The sequence below is a fragment of the Asparagus officinalis genome, chromosome 2 (genome assembly GCF_001876935.1).
Source record: "Asparagus officinalis chromosome 2, Aspof.V1, whole genome shotgun sequence".
Classification (NCBI taxonomy): Eukaryota; Viridiplantae; Streptophyta; class Magnoliopsida; order Asparagales; family Asparagaceae; genus Asparagus; species Asparagus officinalis.
Window position 1 is genome coordinate 59,255,709 of NC_033795.1, and position 11,193 is coordinate 59,266,901.

Consider the following 11,193-nt stretch of genomic DNA (forward strand, 5'->3'; position numbering starts at 1 on the left):
TACGAGCTTAGAAACTCCTTTTGAACGTCAATAGGCCGTATATCCAGTCGAACCTTTAACGTGGGTTGTAATTAGGTAGCAATGAATCACCTTGAGGCTCTAGATTGACCAGCATTATTGCCATGCTGCCCACAACTGTGATTGTCCACAAACCTTTTGATTTCAAGTCTATTATCATTTTTCGGTGGAGAGGCAAATAACATTCACGGACAACTTTTTGCTACCTTAAACCAACAAAACACTCGAATACGCTTCGGTTCATTCTTCCCAAACTCGTATTCGGGTTTTTTTTGCCATGGAGTAGTATAGCAAGGCCAATCTTAACTCCTTCGTACTTTCAAATCGTTGTCCATCACCGGTTAAAGCTGTGTGCCACCAAGTAGGAATCCTCTCTGATCTGCTAATCATGTCATCAATCGTCATGACATCATCTCCGGAAGGATTATCATTGGGATTCTTATCTGGAACACTTGTGGTCAACAACGCCGACGGGCCACAGTCTACACTTTTTGATTTCAAACTGCACAAATAATAGAAGTATCAACAGATAATAGCAAAAGCTAAAAAGCAAAAACGACAATTGCTTGCTGTTAGAATCAATTAGAACTAAAAGAACTAACAATATAACCATTAGAGCTAACAGTGCATTGATTAGAACTGACATAATAGCTATTAGAACAAACAATATAGCCATTAAAGGTTAGTTCTAATTTAACGAAGTTATTTCTATTTTATAACAAGCTATTTCAAAATTATAACATGTTAGTTCTATTCTGTAGAGTGTTAGTTCTAATCTGCACAGTGTTAGTTCTATTCTGTAGCGTGTTAGTTCTAATAATCTGCACAGTGTTAGTTCTATTCTGTAGAGTGTTAGTTCTAATCTGCACAGTGTTAGTTCTATTCTGTAGCGTGTTAGTTCTAATAATATGCACAGTGTTAGTTCTAATCTGTAGTGTGTTAGTGTCAGTTCTAACTGATGGCAGGTTAGTTCTATTTTATACCTACATTGTCTAATTTATACCACGTTAATTTATACCACGTTATATCTAATTTATAACAATTAGGACTAACAATATGGGAACTATAGTGGAACCAGCAATAACTCTAGTAGAACTAACAAAATAGCGATTAGAACTGACAAATAAAACATTAGAACTCTAGTATGGAGCATAACAAAGAACTGCTTAATGACAAATAAAACATTAGAACTGAAGTCCAGTTAAACCTAGTATAGAACTAACAAGAAGACGATTAGAACTTAAGTTAATTGATTTTACAGTTAACCTACATGTCTTGTCGGACTTGCTCGTTTTCCTGTTTATTCGAAGAATCATCTCCTTCTTTAAAAGCTTGCACGTGAACCTCTTTCAGTCCAAGATTGTGGCAATGCTCCACCATAGACGTCAGATCACCATCGTTCTCAATGAGAAATTTTAAGCTTCCAACTGTTTGATCTTCGTATGCCAAAATTAATGACTCGTATGGAAGATCTAACCTCTCTGCCGCATCAAACTTGAGATCCAAGATGGTGGTTGAAGAATTAATCTTCAAGAATACCGCTTTATACTGCGAAGAGACAATGCAGATGATGTCCTTTTCAGCCATTTTGATCTGAGGAGGAGGAGTAATGGAGAACTAACTAGTTATTGCTCATGATGGAGAGAGTTATGGAGAGAATTTTGGTCTGAGGAGGAGGAGTAATGGAGAACTAACTAGTTAGATGGAGTAAAAAAAGGGGGAAATTTCCCTCCATTTTCACCATCATATCGCATTAATGAGAAGTGACTTCCAGGACTCGTCTGGGGAAGAAAGAGAAGGGCAGTTTCGGTTTTTTTATAAAATACCATCTGCTTTTAGTATAAAGCTGACGTGGAGGGGGCTTAAAACATTAAAGCCCATTTTTTGGGGCTATTCCACATGGGGCAAAGTACAGGGGGGCTAGTCACACGAAGTTCCCACTTTTGGGGCCTGGACACATTTTTCCCTAAAATCTAACTACAAAATAAATTATAAAATCTAAACTACAAAATAAATTGTAAGAATTAAATATAAGAAAATAAATCTACTCTATAAGCATGAAATAAATCTAAAGCAAGAGGGTTCTAGCCTCTTGGCTATTTAACAAGAAAATAAAATCTAACTATAAGCATAGAAATAAATCTAAACTAATAAGCAATAAAAAAGAAATAAAAGAGAAAAAGAAAAGAAATACAAACCTCTAAACAATTCTTCATCTCCATCTTCATCATCCAACAAAGAGAAGAAATATTAAAAGTGGTGTAAAAATTATTATTATTAATTGTAACAAAAAATTATAAATTTGGAAGGCCTTCTCAATTAAGAGTAGCCCTCCTCTCCAAAAGGAGTTATAAAAATTTTCACACCTCTAACCCCTCACTCTCTATCCTTATTTATAATAAACATCAATGAATGTGAGCCCTTGGATTGAAATCTTATCCAAAACCATCAAAAATCATCCCTTAATTCGTAACAGAATTGTTAGTATCGATGCCAACATCGATACTAGCATCGATGCCTTCTGCCTTCACGAATGTCTTCGTCTCGTCGAGATAGGCGATTTTCATATATTATATATTAAGTTCCGCCTTCCGGATTGAGAGATATCGTCGTTTCTTTACGGCCAACCATCTTGAATACATTTTTTTCATATTTGATTTTTTTATTTTCTCCGGTTTCTACAGGCTACTCGGCTTGATTCTGGGCTTGAGCTTTTTGGCTCTTGATTGTGCTCTTTATTTAATTCATGGGTTTTTGTTAAGAGATGGGATTTTGAGCTTTATTCTTCATTAACCTGCAATTAAAGATAAAAACAATTATTAGTGGTATATTTATTCATATAAAATAGATAATAAGGGTATAAATTGAAATAAAATATGATTATCACTTATATACCTATTTTACCTTTTATAGTTTTTGTTTTTATATATTATACTTTTTTATCTAGTAGTATGTTTGTGAGTGTCAGTATTGTTACTAAGCATTTATGTTACAATGTATTCTACGATTTTTGTATGTGTTGAGTTATTTTGAGTTTTATACTGTCAATTTGTTCGTTACTTATTTAAATGCATTGATTCTTTTATTTATGTTTCTTCTTATTAGATTTGTATTTTTATTATTTTAACTTGTATTGTTTTACATCGTGTTACTCTTCTGTTTTGTTTATCTTATTTTGTATTTTTCGTAGATCATATTTTATCAATACCATTTTATTTTTATACTTTTCTTTGGATAGGAGTTGTTATTTTTCGGTATAAGTGTATGGTGTTATGACCTTATAGTTTGTGTATAGGGTTATTAAAGGTTGTTACAATGTGTTTGTTTAGCTTTAAATTTTTGTATTTTTACATATTGTATTTTGGTTACGTATTTAGTCGTAATATTTTGTATTTGGTGTGTCTTATATTTATTGAGTGTATTCTTATTCATTTTTCTTTCACGTCTTAATTTGTGTATTGCTATACTTATTGTGATTTAGTATTTATTATGTTTTTATTATAATTTTTATTTGTGGTCATGTTATAGTGTAATTATTTTTATTTTGTGTTATATTTATTTTATTAATTCTATGTATTGTACATGTATTTATACATGTTGCTGTTGGACCCTAGAGGGGGGGGGTGATTAGGGTCAAGAGGCTCTAATATGCAATAAAAATTAAACACAAGCAAACCACAAAACAAAAATGCAATCAAAGTAAGAGAGATAAGGTTAGGAATCGTTATCCTTGACGCGCGATGTGTTAACGAGGTTCGGCCCGCTGACCTACGTCCTCGCTCCCCACTCTCGAGGAGAAATCCACTACACACCCGGTTTGGAAGCCGGAACTTCGTCTACACAGCGATCCCACACGATCTCTCACTACACAGTTTGATCTCAACAGATCACACTCCCTCACAGTTAATCTACACAAGATCTCCCTCACACAGCAGAAGAAAAGATGCAAGACTCTCTCTTTACACAGCCCCTATGGCAAAGAGAAGAATTACTGAAGCTTGGAAGTGAACACACACAAAAACCACAGAGAAAACAGATTTGAAAATTCTCTCAGGAAGACAGCAGTCTCTCTGGTTTTTGCAAACGTTAGGGCAACGGAAGAAGAAGAAGTCTGGGGCTTAAATAGAAGAAATTAATTAATTTAAAAACAAAACCCAATCTTTTCAAATAGGAAAATAATCTCCTTTTCAGACCCTTAGCTCAGACTGTGCCAAACACGATTAAGTGAAAGCACAGTGTTCTAGGCAAATGACCGTTTTAAAAAAGTCGCAGCTGACCGAAGAGAATTTCGGTTGACCGAAGGAAATTTCGGTCGCCCGAAAAAATGCTTCGGTCGACCGACCGAAAACTCAGTCGATCGCGAACAGCGTTGAAAACTTGGAAAACAAGCAGAGCCATCCTCGGTCGACCGGCACGGTCGACCGATAGAAAAATCGAGATTTCGATCGACTGCACCGGTCGACCGACGACCTCTTTGGAAAAACACTGGCAAATGATCATGGGAGCGGTCGACCGGTCCGGTCGACCGCTTTCTGATATATTGCTGAAAACGATTTTTACCCAACTTAAAATATTTGCAAAATATTTATTTGACCTCTGAAAATTATGAAACTTTGTAAAATGTTTTTAATACTAAAAACAAACTGCTTGGAAAAAGAATTTTGCAGATAGGTCCTCATACTTGTGATAAATAGTATTTTGTGAAAAACACTTAAAAACATAAGTATGAAAACGTGTGTGTGATTCCCAATAGCTTCAAGTAAAATAAGTAACTCTTTGCCTACATTCTAGCACTAGAGAGAAAATAAAAAACTAGCTAATATCCTCACATAGATTACAGTGAGTCTTGATAGCTTTAAGTTTGATGAAGCTTCTTTATGAATTTGTTGTTCTTGAATTAACTTTGCTTCATCATTATGCCTCCTCCTCCTTTGGATATCATCGTTGTAGCATATATTCCATCCATCCTCCATAAATGACACTAACAAGCTTGATAAATGAATTTACTATATTTGCACTCAATAAGCCATTAGTACCGTTAATGGTGGTTGTAAAACATCATCAAAACATAAGGGCTAATAGTTGCTGTGTATGTTACCACATAATTTTGGTCACATAGTACTTTTCATGTACGTGTTTATTACTATTATTATTTGGATATTTATCAAGTTATATGTTTTTCTTGTATGTGTTTTCATGTTGTCTTTAATTTTATTAATTTATTAGTTATTTGTGTTATTTGAGTTATATTGTTTATTAGTTTACATAGTTATTTCTTTCACGTTTCATCTGTAATTTCATAGTTTATTTAGAATGTGAAATGAATGTTATAAGTTTATACAACTTAGTTACAGATTTTGCACGTTGTAGATATTTTGTTGTGTTTATTAGTTGTTTTTTCTCTTTATTTTGTTAGGTTGTATATGTTTTACTTTAATAATGTATCTTATTGTCTATTCATTAATTATTTTAATTATTGTATTTATTAATTTTTAATATACAAAAAGTCTTTGCATTACTGTTTTAGTTAACTGTTCATGTCCATATGTGATTATTGTTTTGGAAATTATTACATGGAAGTTCATATATTGTATTATGTTTATTCTTTATGTATATTGGGTTTATAGTTTTGTATCATATTTGGTTATTCTAACAGGTATAATAATATAATGGTTATTGGTATATTTTGATATTGTGTTTGTTGTGTAAATGTTATGAATACATAATTACATGATTATTGCATATAATTCTATGTCTTTTATCACGTCCATTATTGATATGTTTTTTTACTTTCTATTGTCAGCCATTATATGTTTATTTTTGCTTTACATATTACTATATGATATCGTGCATATCTTATTTTAATTCCGAGGGCGGAATTTATTTTAAGGGGGATAGAATTTAAAGACCATGAATTCTGATACTAATTAAAATACTTTTTTGATATTTTAAAATATTTAAATTATGATTTTAAAAGAGTAATTGTATTTTTTTTTAAATTTTCTAGATTCTTTTATGATTTAAAGTACAAGTTTTATATTTATTTAAATGATATTAATATTTATAAATTAATTTTGTGTAGAGAAAATTTCTTAAATTAATCTGTTGTATTATTGATAGTATTACATATTATTTTTAAATAATACGTTATATTATTGTTACTATTATGTGTTATTTCGTGTATTATGTTGAATTATTAATTACGTATTATTTGTGTAAATTATTGTATTATTTTAACTATTGCGTATTACCTGTCATATTAGTACAACTGATACATTTTATCACGTGGATAATTATTCCATAATTATTTGATTTTTAAATATAAGTAATTATATTTTTATTAATAATTCTTGTTTAATTGTGTAATTTCTTGTATTATTTCTACTATTGTGTATTTTCAGTTATAATACCACAACTAGTACGTTTTGATGTGTACATAATTTTTATATAATAATTTATAGTTTTTCGTAATTGTTATTATTTTAAATTAATTTTTTAAACCTTAAATTCCTCTCTGTATATATATATATATATACATAATTTAATTCCTTTTCCTCTCTCCTTCTCTTCTCCTCTTCGTGAACCCAACCATTTTTTTTAAATAAACATATCTTCAAATTCATCATATTCTACTAATTTAAAAGGAAGCTTTTTAAGAATGATAAACCTGATTACGCATTGTTAGACCCTAGAGGGGGGTGATTAGGGTCTTATGCTAATCTAATCCCAATTAATAGCAATTAAAATTATGTTGATCAATATGTTCTTGCAAGAGATAGATATGAACAATAAGAACAATAAGAATAATAAGAGTAATAAGAGTATGCACAAATAAAATGTGAGACAAGCAAAACACAAACACACGATATGTTTACGAGGTTCGGTCCCCACGACCTACGTCCCCGCTCCTCACCTCGAGGAGATATCCACTATCACAATCCGGTTTGGAAGCCGGAACTTCTACACACTCGGTTTACAAGTTCACCGAAAACTCTCACACTACACAATCACTCAACAATCATACTTTACACACTAAGTGTAGGAATCTAGCCCGTGTCCTCCTCCTCAAGTGCTCGATTACAACCTCTCCCTAGGTTCGTCAATCGACGCCACTCCTATTGGATTTGACCTCGTCTCTCTCTCCTCAAGTGCTCGGTGTACAAGTGTATTACAAGTGATTCTCACAAATAAAAGTTAAATACAAGAATTTGTTCTCAAATAACAAATGAGAACTCAATGAAGCTCACACTCACTAAACCCACACCACAACCCACAATATAATATGAGAATATAAAGCTCAATAAGTGTGTGTGATAATAGTGAATGAAACTCAATAATTATAACTCAATGAATATAGCTAAACAAATGAAAGTGAAACAATAAGCTATATAAAGAAGAGTTTAGAAAACTTCTCAATGGACAAGAAGAGCTGAAGAAATGATGATCCTAATAGGATTTGCAAGCCTCTTCTTGTTGTAGAAAAACTTCTCTTGAAAACAGATTGATGAAACAACTCTTAAACAGCTCTTAAACGCGATTAATAACTTGTTAAACAACAAACTTGGATTTCTTAGTTGTTAGAAAAGAAGCAGTATGGGGGTATATATTGCACCCTAATACAACAGCTAGAAATAAGTAAAAGACAAAAAAGTCCATGAAAAAACTAGCCGTTAGCTCATTTGTCAGGCTCGTTCGTCGAACCGTAACGCAATCGACGATTAGTTTCAAAACCTGAAAACACTGTTTTGAAGCTTGGCGTGTTCGCCGAGATCGTGAAATTCGGTTCGACCGACTATATATAGGAAATAAAATGACGGAAATTCCGGTCGACCGGAAAAATACTTCAAAGAAATTCTCAGAACCAGAAATAGAAACGTCCGAAAAAGATGCGGTCGACCGAAATCTGATATGTGTAAAATGACAGGTTTTGGGTCAGTTTTGAGAATTCGTTAAAAATATCAATTCATATCCAAAAATAGTGAAACTTTGGGGAAAGTTTATAAATGATGAAATGAACATGTTTGAAAAGGAATTTTTGGAAAAATGAATTTCGTTTGTGAAAACTACCTGTTTTTGAAAAATGCTTAGAAAACCTGTATTTTTATGAAAGTGAAAGTTTGATATAGGACTTGTAAATATTCATATATATATTGTGCATATATTATATGTATATAATAAAGTATGAGAGAGCTGTAAACAAGAGATAAAGATATTTTAACAACGTTTAAAGAAAAATCATCTATATGATAGAAAACGTCAAAAATCGTGTTAAGTGTATATATATTGAGCTTAGATATAATCATACTATATATGTAAGTAAACTAAACATATACCTAGGTAAATCCACGCAGATGAACTTGAATCTTTAACACTTTATTAACGCGTGTTGAAATACCTGAAAAGAGAACATAAACACAAAACACTAGAAAACTTATTAGTAATAAATTGTTTGTCAAATCATCATCAAAACTATAGGATCAACATCGTCCTCTTCACCACTCGAACCCACGACCCAACCCTGCTCCAAGCAGCCGCCTCGCCATCCCAGCCTCCTCCCCAGTCACATCCACACCCTTCGTCGCCTCCCTGATCAGATCCGTCGTAGATCTAAGCTCCGACCACACCACTGCCCGATGCCCCCTCGCCTCCCCGTTGACGTCATCGTTCAGATCTTTCGCCCTTCAGCGCCGACGCGTCACACCGCCAGTGTCGATTCGTTCGACAAAAACCTGTGGTAAGATCTCGAACCTTGATTACTCTATTTTAATTCTTAGTTTTATCGTAAATTATTATGTGACTCATCATTAAATTTCTAGATCTGTTATGAGTTAATTAATTAGATTAGTCTATGATGTATTATTACCTGCATGGGATTGCTTGACATGAATAGCTGTGTGGAAGCTTGTTGAGTTATCACTTAGTTGTTATCTAATAGGAGAGACTGTACATGAAGACGAATTCTGTTAAAAGTATGATTTATAAGCGTGTTTCAAAGCATGGCTATACTTACTCGACATCGATATCCCGATGTGAGGAGTCCCGAGTTCCCTCGATATCGATATCCCGGTATGAGGTTTCCTTGATTATTACTATTATACCATTGACTAGACGATGCATTCTTGATCGGATGTGTAATGGGTCACGGTTATTTTCATAGTTTTACAGATGCCGTTCCACGGTAACTCCATGACTAGTGCACAATATTTCATGTACAGTTGCGTAATTAATATGATAAACATAGGGTTATAAAGGAGAATTGGACGGAGAATATAGCATGTATATAAACGGGCATAGCGCTTTCCTGTTATCGTGATATCGTGAGTGTTATATATATGGGCCAGAGGGCCAATACTTGACTTGAAGGCGGCCCCCGGACACGTTTAGGGTGACCCGATTATATACACCAAAATATTCTTCCCAAATTCAAATAACATGTAAAACAAGAATAATATTCTTGCGGGCTTTATGGTGGACTTTGTTAGCTTTATTGAGATGTAGATCAGTGTTGTTCTTTTCATACATAGATCGGGATTAATATTTAATTATCTATAATTTGAGACATATGGTATATACATGAGGGTTTTCTTGTTTGGATTATTTCGCTCAACGTACTACGTCTCATGTGGTAGATTTTTGGGTATTAATTCCATCTATTGTATGCCCCTGTTACTTGGATGATTAGACTGGTCGCTAGCTACATGATCTCGTTACCTGATCGATTTTGGATGCATTATGTTATTATGATTTAGTAGTGTTTTCATGTTGATTTGTGGATTTCAGTTGTACGTTCTTTTATTGTTTCTGTTATTGTATCGCTTTTCGCATTGGGTTTTAGTTCACTTTTTTTTTCTTTTGTGGGGTCTTTCCAGGTGCCATACACGCTAACGTAGACCTGTTTTTTTCTTGTGTACGTCAGACTTAGAGGAAGAACAAGTCCAGTCGGGAGATCGCCAGAGCCCGAGTGTTCTCAGTAGGAGTGCCTAGCGGACGGAGCAAAAGAGCTGAAGTTTAGTTATTGGTCCTTAGTTTTCTTTTGTACTACCTTTTATTTCTATTTGATCAGTGTATTTTTATATTCTCCTGTATTTCATTCAGATAGTTTTGTATAAGGGCATGTTAAGCTGAATATTATGTCTGGGATGAATATTCATTTGTGATATGTATTATTTTATTCTGTGTTGTTCATTATATTCTTGCTGATTGTGATCGGGGACCTATGACTTCGCATTGTATTTATTTCTAGACGCTTAGCGTATTGGATTGAAAAGGAAAAAAAATGGTAGTGAATATTTCTTCTCAATCTAATACGTCGTGGGCTTGTTCACGTTCCGATTCCTGGGTATTTTGGGAAGCGGGGCGTGACAATTTTGGTGAGTTTGTTGGATTTGAATTCAAGCTTCTTGACTTGGGTCCTTGGCATTAGGCTAAAGCTTTTGATTTGGGTAAGCTCCTCTCCATAACCACTATGTTGTGTGTTTGATTTTGATTCGACAGTTCGTGAGTTTGATTCAAGAGTTCATGAACTTGTTTGCAAAAATTAAAGCTTTGATCTCATTACTTGAATTTGGATTTTGGAGGGAATTTTGAAAACTAGGGTTTGAGGGTTTGAAACCATGGCTGAAATTTTTGGGCTTTTGGAGGGATAATGGCGGCCAAATTTTGACATGGGTTTGTGGTATTTTGTTCAAAATTTGAGTTTGAGGATGATGGGTATGATGGTCAAATTATGATTTTGAGGATGATAGTTTTCCTTCTTCAATCATGGACGAAATTTGAATGCGCTCATGGCTAAGATTGAACTTTGGGTTTGAAAGGTATTTTGGGTATTTTGGTCAAAATTGATTGTGAAGGGTTTTGGATGAAAATCAAACCCGTCATTGGTATGTATAGATCCTGTAAGTTCAATTAGACTTTAATCGTAAAATCCCATTTGTTTGTAGGGCTTTGGCTAAAGTTCGTAATTTTCCTTTTAATTTCGGGTTCCTAAACTGATTCAATACCTCGCATTTAAAGTTTTACCTGATCCGTCGATTTCCATTGTAGGTTAGCAATGTCTCCAAGATGGCCATGTATTTATAGGAGTTGATCAGCCTCTCAGCATGTTAAGAGAGAGGCTCCCACAATTTCTTCGTACGAGGGTGAGCTTCTACCGCTTTTGTAAATTCAAATTTAATA

At 33.6% G+C, this 11,193-nt stretch overlaps 1 protein-coding gene across 1 annotated transcript; it reads right to left on the minus strand.

The window, feature by feature from the left end:
- LOC109831222 lies at positions 259 to 1,799 on the minus strand. Its single transcript, XM_020398559.1, has 2 exons — positions 1,289 to 1,799; positions 259 to 520 (listed from the first exon to the last, which is right to left on the minus strand). Exons 1-2 carry the CDS (start codon positions 1,603 to 1,605, stop codon positions 259 to 261), a joined length of 579 nt encoding a protein of 192 aa, XP_020254148.1. The 5' UTR covers positions 1,606 to 1,799.